The sequence below is a fragment of the Microtus oregoni genome, unplaced genomic scaffold, assembly GCF_018167655.1.
Source record: "Microtus oregoni isolate MIOR12 unplaced genomic scaffold, Mior012 000012F_ref0000307, whole genome shotgun sequence".
In the NCBI taxonomy this organism is placed as follows: domain Eukaryota; kingdom Metazoa; phylum Chordata; class Mammalia; order Rodentia; family Cricetidae; genus Microtus; species Microtus oregoni.
In genome coordinates, this window is record NW_024543071.1 from 31,753,482 (window position 1) to 31,773,262 (window position 19,781).

Below are 19,781 nucleotides of genomic sequence, written 5' to 3' on the forward strand. Positions count from 1 at the left end.
GAATGCTCGAAGCATCGCCACACAGAATTTGATGTGTGAGCACACACCTGACCACATAGACTAAACCTACCAGAATCATGCTGTGTTTGGTCAATAACAGTACTAAGATGACTAACGCACTAAATCCTGAGTTTACTCAAGACAGAGAGCATGTCTCCCCTTGGTTCTTTTCATAGAGTAAGTGCTTAACAAGTCATTTGTAATAAATATGAATGAATAAAAGACAAGGAAGAGAAGGCCCATTATATTAGAAGAGCTAGGTTTGGCAAACTCATGCCCCATAGGCAGCCATAATGGTTCTCACATACATTCTGTGTGCTGTCATCTTTTGAACTCATTCCGCTATTAATGGCCAGTTTTTAAAATTAATATCCTGCTTTTCTAGCCTGTCTCTTCAGTTTATGTCCATGCATCCCTGTGTGTTTACAGCAGCACACGATTTCTTGATGGACATTCTCAGGAAATGCTTCTGGAGAAAGCTTTCTGGACTGATGTGTAAACATTTTGGGGGTAGCTAGGGGCTTTCACGAATGTCTTTCTGAGGCTGCCCCAGGTTTAAACTCCAGCCAGTGGACATTACTGTCCTGTGACTTCCCAGTGGGTGTTGGTCTGTACAGAAAAGCTGAGATGCGTGCTTTAATTTTTCCTTTAGTCAGCGAATGACTGAACATCTTTTCATGTCCCCGTTGATCACCCAGGGAAGTGTTACTAATAGGGAGTCAGAGACAAGGGCGGGTGATGTGGGCTTCTCCATCACTCTAGCTGCTCGCCTGCTCATTCACACAGCAGTGAAGCTGTGTCCCTGGCAGTGAAGCACCTTATTTTCGTTGGCTTTTTTCTTTCTTCCATTCCTTTTTGTTTCTAATTGGAACTCAAAAGTTTATTGAAGTGAAAGAAATATCTAGAGAAAATTTCCCATTTCATCAGCTATTGTGACTTCTCCATCACAAAATTTAAAAGTGCCTGTGGTAAGTGGCCTATATGAAGTGGTTTTTCATTATTTTGAGGAAGTAATAACAGGTTTTCAGAAGGAAATATTCTCTCTTATAGTTTAAACTCATGAAATTTGGCCTCTAGTGAATAGAATTTTGAAGGAAAAAAAAGGATTTCCCCCCCTTATATAACCCTATTTTCAGGGCTCTGCTGAACTCCATAAAGATGGACATGTTAATGGCAATCTGCAGTCTTTTGATTTTAGCTGGAATTGTCTTTTATACATATGATAAACAATTCATAGTTTAGAACAAAAATAGTGAAGAGCTGTGGACATTTTTCCTTAAAGGGAAAAATGAAAATCCACACATCAGGAATATCTGAGGTACTGGTAATGAGGTCACTGTGCTAATAAAATAGAAAACCAAACACTAACCATGGCTTGCTCTGACCCCTTCCAGCTCCTTTCCTCTCAGCACTGTGTTGCAAAACCATCCTAGTTGCCTTAGAATTGCTTGTTCGTTTACTTACAACTGGAAGGACTCTTGGATTGTGGTAATTTTTCTTCTCTAATCTAACCAAACCGTTCTGACTCAGCCCTCCGTTTCATTCTTTTGCAAGGCCTTCAAGCACTGTCCCCCAGAAGTCACAGTGCCCGGGAAGTGGAACATTTAGACATTTCTACTCGATCGTTTGAGTGTAACCACCAGCCACTCCCTCTCTGCGTTGCCTCACCAAGCCCAACCTCATATCACACATCCAAAGCAAGTTCTCAGATTTCTCATCATTATGGTGACATGACTTGGGAAATCTGAATTCGTCCCTTGGATCCCATAGTTACCCAAGGATCTTTGCATCTGTAGATCAGGCCCGATGTAGCGGTTTCTCAGCAAGAGTGTATGGTAATACCTATATTCGTATTAACGCTTATGCCTAAAATTTACTCCTGTAGACTTCATTGTTTGTCAGGTTGCAGTTAACTCTGTAGAAACCGTTCACAATTATAAGCATGCGGTGGTAGTATGTTGTCATCCTCAGCTCTCCTATCCACTTTTGTTTCTGTCTTGGGGTTTAATGTTTCTCTGGCATCCAGTGGAAAACAGTGATTCAGAGCAGCCAAACCAGCCATGTTCTCTGTAAAGAGCCCACCCTCGTTAGTTTTAACCATTAACTTGACACAGCCTAAAACCACCCAAGAAGGAATCTCGGGTAAAGGATTATCCGGAGGAGATTTGTCTGTGGGGAAGTCTCGGTTATTAATTGGTGCAGGAGAGCCAAGCCCACGCTGGTGGCACAACTCCTAGGCAGGCCATCTTGAGCTATATCAGAAAACTAGCTATAGGTGAACTTGCAAGTGAGCCTGCGCGAAGCCAGGACTCTGTGGGTTCTGCTATACCTCCTGGGCTGTGAGTTTGTTCCCAAGACAGAGAGTGCTGCCTTCAGATTCCTTCTCTGACTTCCTTCAGTGATAAGCTGTGATGTGGAAGCATGCACCAAATAAACTCTTTCCTCCCCGTGTTGATTTCAGTCAGTGTTGGAGCACAGCAGCGTGAGTCAAGCCAGAGAAAGACCATCATATTTGCCTCGCCTTCATTGATCCTCTGCATGAGAAAATGTCCATGATAGAAAGGGAAGTCACAGCATTTTCCCAAATACTGTCCCTTTGTGTGCAAGGGCCCTAAGTCCTAATCCTCCACCTCAGCTCTGTTGCTTCTTGCCTTCAATATTCTCATCAGAGGCTCCAGCCATGGTTCCACTCACTCATTCTCTGACTGATTCCCTATAGCCATTTTCTGCTGTGTACTAGGTCCTACTCTGACTCCTCAACCTACATTAATGTGAGAACAACAACAAAAAGACGAAGCACAAGTCCATGGCTCTTCTGAGTCTGTATTTATCTAAGGGGTATCCATTATGTACTATATTCGTCAACGATTGTGTTCCTTGACAATGTAAACAGACCTTGAGACTATTTCCTGATCTCAGAATTATGTAATCTTTTTGTTCCCTGTAGGGCATTACACATTTCAAGATGCACATTATGAACTTAAATATAAAAAGTCTGATGTACAGTGGGATGGGACTAAGTAATAAAGGAAGGTCTCTTGTCACCCCGATGTGCCCATCAGAGTGGCATTGGGGAGATGTTAGCTCAGAGGGAAAGGTGGAGCAGGGGTGCTGGGTTGGCTTATGCATGAACAGTCAGTGTCCATAAGTTCTGAAAGTACTTAGAGTCAGCTTCTCTGGTGGCCAGGGGAGAAAATGAGAAGGGTCCCGGGATCCAGGGACAGTTTGGAGGCTTCAGAATCAGAGACTATCGACTCTCTCTGATTTCAGACCCATACAGACATTTTCCCGTACTTTTTCCCCTTAGTTAAGATTCTGTCTTACTCTAAGATTGGAGGGCTGGATGTTTGTATAACCACAGATTTAGATCCCGAGAAACAGAAAGTCATCTGGTTAGTAATTCAGGTGGAACAGAGAGCTTTATTTCCAGTTAGACAATAGAAATCTAGGTCACAAGGTTATTATAGAGGCCACAGTAGGAACCTTGCATCATTCAGATAAGGTCCCACATTTTCACATGGGCCAGGAACTGACAAAGGGCACTAGAGGAAGGAGCCAGGTAAATCATCTGACTGATGCCTGCTAGCCATGTAATTCAAGCTCACTGAGGGCCACAAGATGCAACAGAAAACATGGTCCAGCTCAAAGAATAAAGATGCCTCCCAGAAGAATTCTTCCTCATTTCAAATAGAACCTAGGCCCTTGAGACTGTGACTTCAAAAATTTTAAGAAATGATTCCATGATGTCCTTAGAACTTTCCAATCATGTGTGAGATATTCCTCATTAAACTCAGGTTTCCAGGCCTTTTCCCAGCAGTCTGAGGATTTCTTGGAGCCCAGGAACACAGAAGCTCTGCCGAGGTGGCTCTTGTCCTTGGAGTACATACTCTGAGAATCTCTGACCTTGTTCTTAAGTCGTCTGTGGAAAGAAGGGGGCCACTTGTTGGTTCCTAGCTGCTGAGCCCTGAAATAATCACATAGAAACTTTTTAGTTAAATCACTACTTGGTCCATTAGCTCTAGCTTCTTATTGGCTAACTCTTACATATTAATTTAACCCATTTCTATTAATCTATGTATCACCACATGGCTGTGGCTTACTGGCTAAAGTTCCCCCATCTGTCTCCAGTAGGGCTGCATGGCGTCGCTTTGCCTCTGCCTCCTTTCTCCCAGCATTCTGTTTAGTTTCCCCCCACGCCTACCTAAGTTCTGCCCTATCAACAGGCCAAGGCAGTTTCTTTATTCAACAGTGGTATTTACAGCATACAGAGGGAAATCCCACATCCCCCATTTCCTCACCATGTACTCCACCACGGCCAGGTGAGGAGGATTCACCTCTCCTTACAGTTGTCATCTTCCTTCTCGCTGTCTGTCCATGGAGGCTGCACACATGCAGCATGGCCTGAGTGCCTTAGAAAGCCAGTGTGGCCTTTGGGAAAAGACAGAAACAGACAAATGAATTAAACCTGCGTTCTTTGCAGTACTTCTCGTGTGAGTCCCACTAAGCCAACAATGCTTACGGGCCTTTGAAGAAGGAGCCTGAAACCTGTGTGCATAGTGGCCCATGTGCTTTGACACCAGTATTTTTTATGAACTATGTGTCTGGCTTTTAATGAATTACTCTAACATGGCTATTTCTTTTTCAGTAAGCTGGGGACAATATAGTTTATCTGGAAGGCTGTAGTCAGCATAAAGATTGTCTATGTAAAACCCCTAGGTCTGGCTTGGCTTGAACCACTAAATACTAGATCCTTTGATTCTTTAGAACAGTTGTCTAAGTAGATGTCATAACACTAAGCAAAATATTATTCGGTGATATCCATGCGTGGAAACTGCCATTGAGGTAGCTCTGAACTTAGTAGATTTTTATATAGTGCCTATTTTAGTTCTTTTTCTGATTTGTACTATGTAAAGTCTAGACTAATAAATAATTCCAAATATTTGGCTATTTAGAAATATTAGTATAGTTAAAGAGTTTCCTACTTTATTTCCATGATATCAAATATCAGTTACAAAGTCTTCCACAGTCCCTCTGTGTCTGTGCCATTTGTTTCAACTACCAAGTTCCAAAGAAGAAATATCAAGTGCTTATGTGTGTATGAAGGACTCGTTAAGGTGTTTTGATATTAAAGTATCTGGTAGGTAATGAATGTGTATTCTCCCAGGCTGTTCTCTGAGCAAAACTTGAGTGTATGGAATCAGTCTGGTAATACATTATCCCCAGACTAGAAACTAATGGTCTTTTAGGGGCTTCTTGCCTATTAATCTCCTCTTCTCATTGGCCTTTATAATGTATTACAGAAAATACTCAAATGGGGAAGGTCACAGTTTCCTAAGAGAATCATAGTTATGATGAGAATGAAAAAAATGAGAAGAGCCAGGAAATGTGAAGATATCCCTCTTCTTTGTCCCTTTCTTTTGTCTTCTATCAATATTTGTATTTTCAGAGATGACCTGTGCTAGTCAGATGTTATCACCTTGGCACAAACTAGGGACATCTGGGAAGAGAAAAGACAATTGAGGAATTGCCTGCATCAGAATTTTTTTTTTTGATTGACTGCTAATTGATAGAGGAAGGCCCATTCCACTTGGGTGGTACTATTCCTGGGTCAGTAGCCTTAGGTTATATAGAGGAGAGTAGCCAAGCAAGCCAGAGTAAGCAGACTGGCAAGAAGTGTCGCTATGTGGTCTCTGCTTCAGTTACGGCCTTGAGTTCCTGCCTTGCCTTCCTCAGTCATGAACTGTTACCTGAAAGTGGAAGATGAGATAATCCCTTTCCTCTCCATGCTGCCTTTTGTTTATGGTGTTTATCAGAGCAATAGAAGAGTAGCTAGAACATGGTTTTAATGTGGGTGAATGTGGAGACTCCTAATGTAACTTAGGGAGGACCCACCAGGGAGGATCCACTTGACCAAAGGAAGCCCCTCATCTCCAGAGTGCAGAGCCGGCTGTTTCAGCAGAGATCCTTCTTTCTTTTCAATGGCCCTTTTTCTCTTTCCTGTGCTCAGCATCTGTGGGTGCAGCAAACTCTTCCCTGTTCTACCCTCTGACTCTACATCCTAATGCTGAGTGAAACTGAAGGCAGAGGTGATGCTCCATCTTTTGTGCAGAGGTGAGATCTGCAAGTGTCTGTTAAGTGAAATGATATTTAAAGAGAAAAAAGGCACTGGTATAGCTCCATCCATTATACCGTGGCTAAAGCAGCACAGGTGTCCTGCCCTGCAAATGTTTACCGAGTGACGGCTACTACTACAGCAGTTGCTATTCTAAGCTCTGTGGACGAACAGTGACCAATTGGGTGAGGTCCTTGACTTCATGGAACATTTCTTTGGGGGGGGGGGAGTATATATGTAGAGATAATAATAGAGAGATGCATGCATTTACCATTTCTTGGTTGTGAGCCATCTCTCCATCCCATAATTGTCATTTTTTAAAGACTATTTCTTGAGGCAGTTTTAGGTTAACAGTAAAATTATATAAAAAATAAAGGTGCTTTTCCAGTAAGTCCCTCTCCTTTTCCAGACTCGGTGGAAAGATACTTGATTAGTTCTCAAGGGCGGAAGGTCAAAGATCTCCAGGGTATCTACAAAGAGCCAGTAAGGTACTGGAGGAACGAAATCCCAAGAGCCAGAGAGAATCGAGGTGTATATTTCTGCTTGCATATTCCTGTCTCTGGGTCTCCGAGAGGACGACTCCCACTGACCCTCACTTGGGCTCAGCCATATCCCTATGTAGGCAACAATCATGACTAAGGACAAAGATTCTACACTTCCTAAAGTAATCCACAAAATTACAGCCTTTGGAAAATAATGGGTCTTAAAGCTCATAAATATACGTCCTTCTTCCTTTGACCAAGAAAAAAAAAACCCGAAGTGCTCAACAAGGCATTGCTGCTGCCATGTCCCTCCATGGGGCTGTTCAACAGTGCTGGCAGGAGAGTCTCTTCACTGAGACTGGTCCTTAGTTGTGTGGGCAGAGGCTCCCTCTTAGCTCTACCATCCCAGGCAAGGTCAGACAAAGGAACTATGTCAAAACTTCATGCTTTGTTGTTTGTTTGTCCTGTTGCATCCACTGCAGAAAAGAGAGTAAGTCCTTTTCATCCCGGCATTGCTGTTGGAAAGGTGAAGTAAGTATACAATCATTCTGCCCCGTCTGTTTGTAAATGGGGACATTTGACTGAACTCTCTAGCACCTTCCCCTGAATCAGAGTTCAGTGGTACAAGAACTTAGCGTAGCCAACACCGTGTATGGCATGACTCGTGTATGGCATGAGCTGTTGATGGCATGAGTTTTCAACCACACGTGGTAGTGTAAGTTGGGTAGCGGCTTCTCTGTTGGCACACTACCATCACATGGTTCACAGAATGGACACCCCCCTGTGATGCTCCCACTCCCTATGTGCCTGGTGAGGTATGTTCAGATACAGTGCACATAATGTGTCGCAGACTGCTCTCAGCCGCTCTTGTTTTCCAGAAAAGCACGAACTCTACAGAACTGGTGAGCACCCTAGCTCAGCCCGAAGCAGCACCTTACTTCCTTAGGGGAGGAGGTGAGACGACTGTTTTTCTTACGTATTCGTGCTCTGGTTCCTTCCCACAAGACCGAAGTGCGAATTGTATAAGGAACAAATAGATGTAACAGCCTAATATACTTCCTGTCTTGAAAGACAAGAGACTAGAATAATTTGTCTGGCTTTTATTTCAACCCTTAGTCAACTCTGTGCTTTTCTTTCAAGAATTTAATCAGGAACGTTGCTGAAACGTGGTTGGCTAAGCCTGACAATCTGGACTGATCAAGTTTACACTGACTAGCGTAGTACTGTGAACTATGTGTAGTATGTGCAGTTGTTTAACTGTGAGCTACAGTTTGAGTGCTCGATAACCACATGTAACTACTATGTGCAGAAAAACACCACTATCCCTAAAGGAAGGTCCTGGAGAGGCAGCACTGCCCCGGCACCCCCTCCTCCCTCCTGTCACTTCTCTTCCACCTGGGAAGGAAGTAGGCACCTAACAGCACAAGAGGGACTGTGAACTCTTGCTCTCACTTGTCATCAAAGGACTTTAGGGACCCTATGTGGCAAGGTATGGAGAAAAGCTTTTAGGTATGAATTGTAGTGATGCATGAAGAAATTCGCAGACTTTAGGGAATAAAATGGGATACAAATAATGTTATATATGTACATTAATAATTTTAGCCATCTTGCAGAGCAGTCAATTGTATGACATTTTTACATATATTATATGCCCTATACCTCCTCCCCACTCTTATGTGAATGTGCGTGTGTGTTTGTGTGTGTGTGTGTGCGTGTGTGTGTGTAATTCAAAATTGTGAAGGCGTATATCTGGCCATTTCTCAACTATGTAAATAAAGACAATTTCATTTGTTGTTTATACCAGCTTACGGTATTGTTATAATTAGCCCCCAATTTTTTAATAATTAGGAAAGCAAGTTTCTTTTCCGAAAGGAAAATGACCTTGCCCAACTTGTGACGAGGAGGGATGAGTCTCCTTGATCTTTTACGTGCTGCACTTTAGATAAGACAAGATGAATAATGTGTCTGCCCTCTCCCATTTTTGGAAGCGAAATAACTTGGGTAAGAAAGAGGGGTGGCATTTGTGACTGATGTGGTGGCTAGCATTTCTTGTCAGCTTGTGTGGGTTTCTGTGTCCTTGTCTGTCATCAGTCCTAAAGGACAGGTACCGTCTTCCTTTTCGTTGATCTCTCCAGCTGTTCTTGACCCCATAGCTGGTAACCATTACTAACTTGCTAACTGACAGGTTGGCTGCCCTTGCCATCACTCTTAGATTTTATGCTTACAAAATGTGTTAACATCTTGCCTCCTTTTGCGTTGGGCCTGAGAAGTCCCACTCTTTCCACATTTGCTGTTTGAAAACCATCCACTGGAATACAGGAACCATTCATCTGAAAATGAGTTGGCCTTCCCCTAGGTTTGTATGTGTGACAAGATTCTAATGGAAATCTTTTTCTGATTGTGTTGTTTTTATAGAAATAGCACTGGGAAGAGACCACGTTAAAACCCGGTGATTTTACTTACCGCCACCACCCAAGCAATGCACTCGGCATCTCTGTTTTGGCTCCCCAAAGAGGGCGGGGTGCAGTTAATGAAGAGAGGTCTCCTTTCCCAGGTTAGCTATTAGAGTCATTAAACATGCTTGTAGGGACATTCTGGTTTTGACAGGTTCTCAAATCAGTCACAGTTCCCAGGCAGGAATCATAGACTCCACAGCTCTCTCCTTCTTTATGTCCCACCTGGGAGATAAGGCACGGTGTGGATTATCACTGGGTGTGAAGCCAGTGTGGTTTATCACTGGGTGTGAAGCCGGTGTGGATTATCACTGGGTGTGTTTTTGTTCTGTGTGGATTATCACTGGGTGTGTTTTTGCTGCCTCACAAACCTTTTAAACTTACGCACATCAAACACCAGAATATAGATGGAAGCATGCAACATTTCTGCTCCCTCTCAGAAACAGGAGGGAAGATAGGCAAAAAAATGAATTAGTTTTTACAAAAGGCCAGTGAGTGTCTCTGTCGTTGCACCTGAATGATTGATGTTCCTGTTTGGGGACTCGTGGGAGTTCAGTGAAAAATGTCTTCTCTTCCTGGAAGGGTAATGTTACACTAAGGAGTGAAACGAGGGGATTTATGGGTGACAAATTTGAAAAGAGCCAGCATGGAGCTGTAGATAGCAGACGACGTCTGTTCTGTGCAGTAAGGAGACGTTACATTCCAATAGAGCGCGGCAGTCGTTTCTTCCTGAGGTGCCCGTGCTACTTTCACGTGCGCCTGACTGTGGAGACCCAAAGTCACGATCTGTCAAAGGGATGACCCAAGCTGACAGATCCAATTTCTGGTTCTTTCAAACCACTTAGACCTGTTATTCTAGGCCCCGCCGAGGTGAATGAGGAAGTCATCGTACATATTAGCTCATGCAGTGTCTGGCAACCATAGCTCATTTCTCCAGTGAGCCGATATGGGTTCATTTTCCTCACCTTGTGGTATGCTAAGATTACAGTAAGTCAATCTTAATTCTATACTGGGGTTTACTGCCTATAGTTTACATCCTCTTACATCTATTTATTGAAGGGCATTTTGCCTTTTTTAAAGATTTAACTTCCCTTAATCAAATTTATCTTATTTTTGAGAACTGTATTTTCATGGTAAAGGGATTTACCTTATACTTTTTTTCTATTTTGCAAATGCATATATAAATTATATTATTAAAATATAGGGAACATAATTATATGCTATGTAAATATTGTATAATTTTTGTTGTAACTTGGTGTGAGATCATCATTATCAGTAACCCTGTTTTACAAGTCAAGACGCTGAGACACCAAGACTGTGCGGTTGGTATGTATTTTAGTGAGGACTTGAACCCAGGCAGCTAGACTCCAAAATACTCACTACTCTTAAAATCTGGGCAGAAATAAAGCAAAAAGGCAGCCATAGGTGAAGTATTTTGCTGTGCTCGTCCTGTGTTTAGACTATCATAAGCTGATCTCTCATAAAACACTAACTTTGTTTCTTGCCTTTGTAAAGATGAGACAAACAAAGCGGTGTTGCTAGGGTGGCTGGTGGCACTGTTTGGAGACCAGTGCAGCTTTCCGTACTCTGCCACTCTCTGATGCTTGGCCGCTTGGCCTCTGCTTCTGCCATTGTTTGTATTGCAGTGACTGTCTCGGCAGAACGTGCTCTTCAGCGTAGTCTTAGGATTACTGATTCTCGGGCGTAAAACTGAAGTCCAAGGGAACGGACCCATGGGTATACTGTAGTTAGAAGGAATTAGATACTTGTCCAAAGAGCCAGAAAATAGAATCTATTTTTCCCAGTATCTAAAATAGTAAGCCGAGCCATGCGTACCTTCTTCTCCAATCACGCTTCAGCCCCAAGGAGAGATCCTTGCTGGTGTAATACATAGAACAGAAAATGTTAGTGTTATTTTAATATCTCTATTTCTTGGTTAGCCGGGGGGGTTGACTTCCTTCATTTTGGTCAGTTATTTTGAGTATTTGAGAGCGATCTGTTTGGGTCTTTGCCTGTCTCATTAAAAGCAGGCAAAGCCATTAGGAATCAAAACTAGAAGTCATAACTTCATGTTTCTCTATGCTTAGATATGGAATTTCCATAGATATAGTTTTAGTCTAAACTCTAATGATGCTTTGCCTTTCCCCAAACCTTACATGAATGTTTTCTACGGATTCTGCATAACATGTGCTATTACCCACTTAGAAATGACCATATTCTGGGAATTTGCCCAGAGCAGAAATCTGCATTTAGTCTCTGTCAAACATCATAAGCTCCTAGAGGGTGGCGCTGTGTCTTTATGAGCAGCTAAACACATCTTAGTGGTGTTTACAGCAACTGTAGAATAGCCCTCGGCCAAGGTGAGCCAGGCATGTGCTGGGTAACAGCAGGTTCCAGCTGGACAGCCAGAAGAGTGTGTTTTCAGGAGGTTCCAGCTGGACAGCCAGAAGAGTGTGTTTTCAGGAGGGTGCCTGTACCGGTGTCCCTGGTTTTAGAGAGAGCTAAGAAGAACCAAATAGCACCACCACACTTCCACACTGGGAGAGTCTCAGCAAAGCTTTCCGTCTTAAGAAGACATGGCTGTAATGGTAGAAGACATTCAAGACCAGGGTTCCAAAGTTGTGTGAGCTGGTTCTGTGTTCTCCATCAGTTAGTGTTTGCAGAGGGATCCTAGGGTACATCCTCTAGTAATCCCCTCATTTTTCCTATTAAAAACAGAAGAGTAATATCAATAATGGCTGGCATTTCTAAAGCACTTTTAAAGATCATAAGCCTGCGTCTTTATCCAGTGACTCAGCCAATCCACACAATAGCCCTGCGCGGCAGACAATGGCACTCACATTTTACAGCTGAGGAAACACACAATGGAAAGCAGCATCCAAAGGCAACGGAGCCTCAGCTCCCCCATCAGTAGAGTGTGCAATGAGGATTGCATTATTATGTCTTTAAAAGCATATTACACGCTCTGAAAGTAATCCATTGATACACATTATCATGAAGCAAAGAGAGAAAAGGGGAAAGTGAGGAATCGGGGCGGGGGGAATGTAGAGGCTCACAGAAAAGGACTACATGGGAACACAAGAAAAATAACATTGAATAAGAGCAGAAATGAAGGGGAGAGATGAAATAATGCAATACTATGGTTGTCCGTAGGTTGGTGGGGGAGTTTGAAGCATTGGGATATCTTTCTTCATTTCCTTTATCGTAGTATTTTTTGTTTGTTTGTTTCCAGTTTCCTCTTTTGCTGCAAGGATTGGAAACAGTAATAATGAAATAGAATACAGTAGGCCCATGTGTAGGGTGCTAGGAACCTATTTAAAAGACTGAAGTGTTGGAAAGATGGATAGATTGGTCTATGCTAGGCTATGTTTGTTTGTATTTATGATGGGCACTATCAAGGGCCTTGTGCAGGGTTTCAGTCAGATGTGGAAATGGACTGAAGCGGGGGTAAAGACGTTACGATGCCTGCAGAGCCCAGTGGGAGGAACTGGGATGAGACCATTTCTCCCTAGAGTGGTCACAAGCCTTGAATGCAGCTCACCCAAACACTTGTTGAGACGACTTCTCAGGTTCTCTAAGATGCAAAGGCATTTTGTCAAATCAGTCCGACTCAGTGAGGCTCTTCCTGGATGGGGCTGGTTTCCGCCCTGAATTCGCTCACTGCCATGCTTGTGTTTCAGGATTTTATGGCCAGCTGCAGACATTCTGCCCCCCACATTACCCGGATTCTCAGAGAACTCTGCCACCCAGCAGCTCCTGCAGTATGGTGCCTGCCTTTGAGGACTGCCTGGTCCCTACGTCCATGGGTCAGACTGGCTTTGACGTTTTCCACAGAGCCTTCTCAACACACTCAGGCATTACAGGTGGGTGTCTGGGACTTGGCCAGCATGAAGAGAAGCTGGGTGCTTTTTCAGTTGCTGCCAGGAACGGTGTAGAATTCAGGAGAACAACCCCCGAGATAATTTCTCGTCTTCACCTTCTGCCCTGGCTCTCACCCATTTGTCCACCTGCACAGCGGCCAGCATTTCTCCCCCAGGCTGAGGCAGTTCCTTCCAGTGTACCTCCCACTTCACCCTCTCACCTGTACTATTCTACCCGTTTGGCATTGCTCCTTAATCCGAGTGATAAGTTATGGCACTTTCCTGCTTGAGTATCTTAGCCATATCCAGTCTCATCACCTGTCAAGCACCCTGCTCTGGCTCAGTGGTAAGGCTCATGACTACCTAGTCAAGTTCTCCAGACCTGCCCGCACAGACTTTCCTTTCATCTTACTTTTGTCTTATACTCACTTTTCTGATCCCACGTGTCCCTTCTTTTCTGCTTTAGCTGTTTCCTCCTTCTGGAACATTCTTCCCTTACTTCACCATCTGTAAATTCCATTCTTTCTCCTGACTCAGCTTTATTGTTGTGACCCCTCACTCCATTCTAAAACACATTTTACTTCCATTAAGGTCATTCAGCTTCATCTTTTCAGCTAAGGTTTTGTGTTAAGACACATCCATGCAAGCTGTTCTCTTCTACCATTCTGTTCCGCAAGGACACACCTAGGTCCCACCAGCATCTGTAGGTAGCATGGGTGTATTGTGTAGCCACTGGGACCGCATAGCGCAGGAACTGACTGACTGACTGACTGACTGACTGACTGTGTTCCTTCTCTTCCAGTGTACGATTTGCCTTCAGCTTCCTCCAGCCTCTTTGGAGAATCTCTCCGCAGTGGCCCTGAAGATCCCGCGTTCTTGCAGCTCAGTGCTGTGGACCGCTGTCCTAGTCAGCTGTCCTCCGTGTATACCGAAGGCTAGAAGGCTCCACAGGTCTCTCCTGCGCATCCAGGACCTTTGAGTCGCTCATCACCTCTTATTTTCATACTCTCACAAGATGTTTGAAGGATGTCAACCAAATCCGTGGAGCCAGTAGGGTCACGTGGTCTCTGGAAGGCGGGACTGGATGGTCGGTTCTGACTTTTCAGAAATGCCTGCAGCTCTTGCATTTTCCCTCAGTTTGCTGGGCCAGGTGACAAGCAGGAATTTCTTTTCAAAGGGAATTTAGAGTCTCACTTTAAAGATACCTGTCACTTCCTGCCTGTCAGCTCTCAAAAGACACCAATGAATGGGATGACCCTTGCTGAAGGCTCGAAAGTGGGGAAGATGCCCAATCCCCAGAGGCCGGGTGTGCCGCCTCGCCCTGTTTTCCCTCCTGGCTGAGTGACACTCGCACAGTCGAGGACAGTGAGGGAAATGCACATCCAGAGCAGGTGTGGCTTAGACGCTCTCAAACTCTGGCTTCAACATTTGTCTTACGTAGCCCATGCTAACTCTTTGCTCCTCAGTTGCTCCTCCACTGGCAAAATAAGGTTTTATATTCGCCGGCCTACTTTGTGTTTGAACTTTAAAGACTTGCTTTTTACATCTACTTTTAAAGGAAAAATATTTAAAGGTTTTGTTCATTTGTTATAAGTCAGTACCCTTTTAATCACCCCAGCTGCGTGTATTTTATCACAGCCGTAACTCTTCCTGGCCTAATTTTGCAGTTTAGCAAAGGTTATCTGAGGGAAGCAGAATAGTTTTGTGCGTGTGTGCACATGCATGCACGCACGTGCACACACACACCCTCTGCCTGCCTCCCTCCAGGCTTGTTACAAGAACCCTTAAGTGCTGTGTCTGGTGGTTTGTTCCTCTAACCCCAGCATTTGGAAGGCATTCTGAGTTTGAAGGTAGCCTGGTCTACACAGTGACTTCCAGTCCAGCCAGGGCTACATCTTAAAAACTAATAGTAACTTTCATGTATTGATGGCTCAATGACTCCAGCTGAAAAACATCTCGTGTGATGGTTTGTACATTGCCTCTGCTGTAGTGCTCTGCCCAGGATAGACCAGGAATCATGAGAGCTGGGACACACTGAGGCTTGTGCGTGGCTTTGTTCAAAAACTAAGCCAAGCGCCCCTGTGGTCCAGTTATTCTCCGTGCCTTCTGCCCAGTTCCTTCCAGGGTTCCATTCATCTGTCTGTCTCCTGTGTTCTGCCCTTCTCCGCATTTTCACGTCCTCTCCTCCTTCCCTAACTGTGTTTCAGCAGTACCGACATCCCCAAATCCTGTCAACTCTTGGGAATGTTCACAGAAGGTAGACTGAAAAAAAGCAACTTTTTGGAACTCATCTTTGAAGGCCTGGAATTTTTTACAAAGCACCTCGCCTTTTTCTGTTTAGCCTAAACACGACATCATTTTCCACTGACAGAAAGGTACTTTAAAAGAGCCTGTGTCCTAGGGCAGAGGCTGTACAAATAAGCCAAACCCCAAAAAGCTGCTCAGTTCCAGCATTCTGGTTCACTCATATTTCAGGATTTGTTTGCTTCTTTAAAAAAAAAAATGCTTTTTCAAATGGAACTACAGCTAAATTCTTTATGAAACTGGGGTCACTGTGACCTTAAATAGCTCAGTGTCTGGGGGTCCTGAGACTGCTTGTGCTCTAATAGACAGGCTTGTGAGTCCCAAATCAGTCAGGTCCCAAATCAGAAGAGTTCCACCTCTTCCCACGCTTCACTCCGGATGCCACTGGGTGTGGGTTCTAGTTTCACAGCCTATGGCTTGGTCTGATGTTGCTGGGGTGAACTATTGTGTAGACATCTGAGGCACAAGACCTTGAGTTCTCTCGGGTCTTCTGAACATTAAGGAAGAAGGCACATCAGGCTACCTCCACAGGTGAGCTCTCGGGCTGCTAAGACTCCCACCCTTAAAGGCCTGGTTGGGTCATTACACTTGGGCTAAGCAAGAACACACTTACGTTAATACTGACTTACTTGGTAGCGGCCCTCATTTGACTTCTGTCACATTCTAGAAAGAAAAGGAGACCCTACTCTCAAGGGAAGCATCATTCAGTTCTTACACCCTAAAGCTTTCACAAGGCACCCTAGGCATATTTCATCTGGGTGCTAAGGAAAGAACAGATGAAAGGCTCTTACCCGCTCCACCTTGTGGAGTTACATGAGTAGGCTGAGCATCATAGAAGGGAACAAAAGCACAGGGCCATACATGACATCTCCCCCTGTGGTGGAGACGTGGGCTCGTGAGCCAGGCTCTGGACTCATGGTGGCCTCCCGCATGGCACTGCTCCTTTCCTGGATCACCTAGGAGGACCTGGCGTCATCAAGGCCTTCTTACTAGGTCATTCATCCAGTCCCTGCCCCATAGGCAGCCACAGAAGGACATTCTTGCTGTCAGAAAGAAGCATGCTTGGAGGCAGGTCCATTGCAGCCCTCCTGAAGGTCCTCAGTGTATTCCTGAAAGCCACTGGTCTGTGGACAGGGCCTAGTGACATGTCACATTCAGGGTCCTTCACGTTGCACAAACTCTGTCTATCCTTAGGTTCCAGAATTTCTCCTAAGCTTGAAATGTGCCCCTCACTTACTTTGACCTACATAGTTCCGTTCGTGTTTTTAAAGCAGTGAAAATTAAGCTTAAAAAACATAGATTATTCCCTTCCATTTCTGGGTCCTTTTAGTCCTGATGGGTAGCCATTTTTATAAACATCCAAATGGAAATCGTCATTCCCCTTTAAAAACAAAAACACAAACAACAAAAACTAGTGCTGGTGAAAACACACATAGCCCAAATCCAATTATCCCATTGCACAAAACAGATCAGTATGCCTAGAGACATTTCATTGCTTCATCCGTTGCCATAACTCCCTAAAGGGACTGCATCAAAGTGTCACTTATAATTTATGCTCTGATCATCACTTAAAAAGTGTTTAAATATCTCATGGCCCTGAGAGGTACGGTCCTTTATGCGGGTCTGCACCATGACCCAGCTGATCAAGTGGACAATGCAGTGTGTGGCAGATCACAGGATAGAAATCCCGATTACAGTGTTGGTTATCTCCAGTTCAAGTGACCAACTGGCCAGGGTTCTAGTTCACTAATACAAGCTTGGGACAGGGCTAACCAGCCTCCTTGTCACAGAACTTATCCCCCTCCCCACCCCCTGATTGCCTGGAAATATTGACAATAGCCTCCGCAATGTTCAGTTTTATGATTTTGTATTTGATGTGTCTGTTTAGACCCATGTTGTCATTGCTGCAGATAGAGTAACAAACAGGGCAAGAGAAAAAAACCCCAACTCTTTGGATAAAATGGGGAGTGTAAAAATGAAGAGATTTATTTTGTACAGACAAAGAAGTGTCCTCTGTAATGTTGCTGACATAAAGCACTTTGGGGAGGGGGGAACGTGGAAGTCTGTTTCCCATAAATCACGCAGGCCCTTGTACATTGTTATATATATACTCACGTAGAGAGAGGCGCTGCATCTCTCGTGCTGGATGGGGCCGGCTGGGGTGGAGAGCACATCTGGTGCTGGTTGTCGGAAATCTTTTAAGGAATTAGGTACACTTTTTTCTATTAATATGTATAGTTTTGCGATTTGTCACAGTTATGTTTCATATAATCATAAATTATTTTGTCTTGTTTCATGAAGTCCTTTTTTTATGTCAAAAGCAAAATAATGAAGGGATGGTGTACTTGGCACAGAATAAAACTGGAACTTAGAGGCTCGCCCCTCCTGCCTGAAGCACTCCTTCAGTGCTGCGGCTTTGAAACAATGGCAACCAGTGTTGTTTGTTTGTTTGTTTTATTGTTCAGTTCTGTCACCGGCCTCCTCTGTATTGGGGATGGTAATTATAATTAAAAGCAGATGGGGAGGGGGGTGTCCAAGGCCAGCTTGAAAATGCTGCATTGCTTTGGGCCAGAACTGAAGCCTGGATTTGATTATAGATATGAGGACGAAATGGCAGTAAAAATGAATGTCTCCCCGAATCCTTTACATGTTGGGAGTGTCCATAAATAAAACATGAAGTTTTATTTCATCACATTTAATTAAAGCTTTTATACATGTTTTATTGGTTATTCTATTAATCCACTTCACAAACTGGATAAATGTGTGCGCGGGCTCGGAGTTTATTTGTGCTTTTTCAGTGGAGCGCTGCATCATGCTCCAGCAATGCCTCTGGTGCTTGCTACCCCAGGTGCTGGGCTTCCAATGCGCCGCAGGTGGGAGGGGTGGGTTTTCAGTCCCTTTCTCCTAAAACCTTTCAGGGAAAGACGGCACCATTGGCCTCCAAGGATCGCCATTGGAATCCCTGCAGCCCTGTGGGACAGTGGTCCCTGCCCTGGCGTTCTGCTCTTAGAAGGCCCCCAAGTCCCTTGCTGTACTGTGGCCTTTATACCAGTAATTCTCAACCTGGGGGTCGCAGTAACCTGCATAGCAGATATTTACATTATGCATCCTAACAGTAGTAAAATTGCATTATTAAGTAGCATCGAAAAAATTATATGGCATTCTAGGGTTGCAGCATAAGGAGGTTGGGAATTACTGCTCTGTGGCATCAGGGAGAGTGGTCAGGATGGTTTGGCACCCACTGTAGTAATAAGAGCGGCAGGGCTGCATTCCCAGCACCCCGGCTGCCTGCTCGGCTAGCTTATGCCCCGAAATAATTACATGAACACTGTATTCTTTTAATCACTGCTTGGCCCATTTCTATCTAGCCTCTTCTAGGCTAATTCTCACACCTGGACTAGCCCATTTCTAATATTCTATGTAGCACAGCTAGGTGCGCTTACCGGGAAGATTCTAGCCTAAGTCCATCCTGGGTCGGAGCTTCATCGCGTGCATCTTCCCTGGAGCGAGGAGCATGGCATCTCTCTGAGGCGTCTGCTCCCGAGAGGAGAGCTGTGGAGTCTGAGCTCACTTCCTCTTCCTCCCAGCGTTCTGTTCTGTTTACTCCTCCCACCTATCTTCTAACCAATGAGGGCCAAGCAGTTTCTTTTTATTTAACCAATGACCTTCCTCCATCAACCCACAGCCTGCTAGTCAAGCACAGGCACTTATGAGGGTCACTGTACAGCTGGGAGGGCTGGCACCTGCCTGCAGTCCCCACACTCGGGAGGCAAAGGTGTAGTGATGAGCAGCAGGCTGCGTTTTTTGAGAGCTGCCAGCCACTTCCGGCTAGCTTTACACCCACCCGTTCCGCATCACAAAGGCATGGTTGTGAGTTTGAGGCCAGCCTGGGCTAAATAGGCTTAAAATCAAAGAGTTATTTTAAGGTACCTAGATGACTGGTATTCTATTGGGTTCCCTGACATCAGAGAGCAGGCACAGAATGAAGAGATTCCTTGGCTTCCTCAAGCAACAGTTGCTGTGGATGTGACTTGTTCCTCCAAGGGAACGGTTGGGTGTAGCACGGTTAATAAAAACCCAGAGGCATATACTGGGGTTCAACCAGAAGGTCAGAAAACCAAACAGCCAACCACTGGCTCTTACCGCTACCTCAGTCTGAAATGGCGATCCTGCCTCCAAGAATCTCAGAATGAAACAGACCTGTCTCCTCCAGTCTTATATTCCTCTCTAGGGTTGGGATTAAAGACACGCACCACTACCGCCCAGTTTCTATGACAAAGCAGCTTGGCTACTGGGATTAGAGGTGTGTGTCACCACTGCCTGGTCTGTAAGGCTGACCAGTGGGGCTGGTTTACTCTCTGACCTCCAGATAAGCTTAATTTATTAAAGTACAAATGAAATATCACTACTGTTGGGGAGTAAGTGGGAGAGTTTGTGGAAGGCAAATCCCATGTCCCAACAATGTCATTCCTCTGTCCAGAAGTCAAGGATGCTCAGGTGCAAGGTGTTTATTGTAGTTTTTTAATAGCTCCCAACCTGAAGTGACTCAACTACCCGCTGATAGGTAAGT

The 19,781-nt window shown here is 44.5% G+C and overlaps 1 protein-coding gene across 4 annotated transcripts in view; it reads left to right on the plus strand.

Moving 5' to 3' along the window:
* The window catches only part of Glis3 (GLIS family zinc finger 3), a 417,572-nt gene extending 399,649 nt beyond the window's left edge, over window positions 1-17,923 (plus strand). For all 4 annotated transcript variants that reach the window (XM_041661239.1, XM_041661240.1, XM_041661242.1 and 1 more), the window contains 2 exons: window positions 12,728-12,910; window positions 13,710-17,923. In XM_041661239.1, the coding sequence (XP_041517173.1) occupies window positions 12,728-12,910; window positions 13,710-13,846 (320 nt within the window). In that variant the 3' untranslated portion in view covers window positions 13,847-17,923. The remainder of the gene's footprint in view (window positions 1-12,727; window positions 12,911-13,709) is intronic.
* The last annotated feature ends 1,858 nt before the right edge of the window (window positions 17,924-19,781 follow it).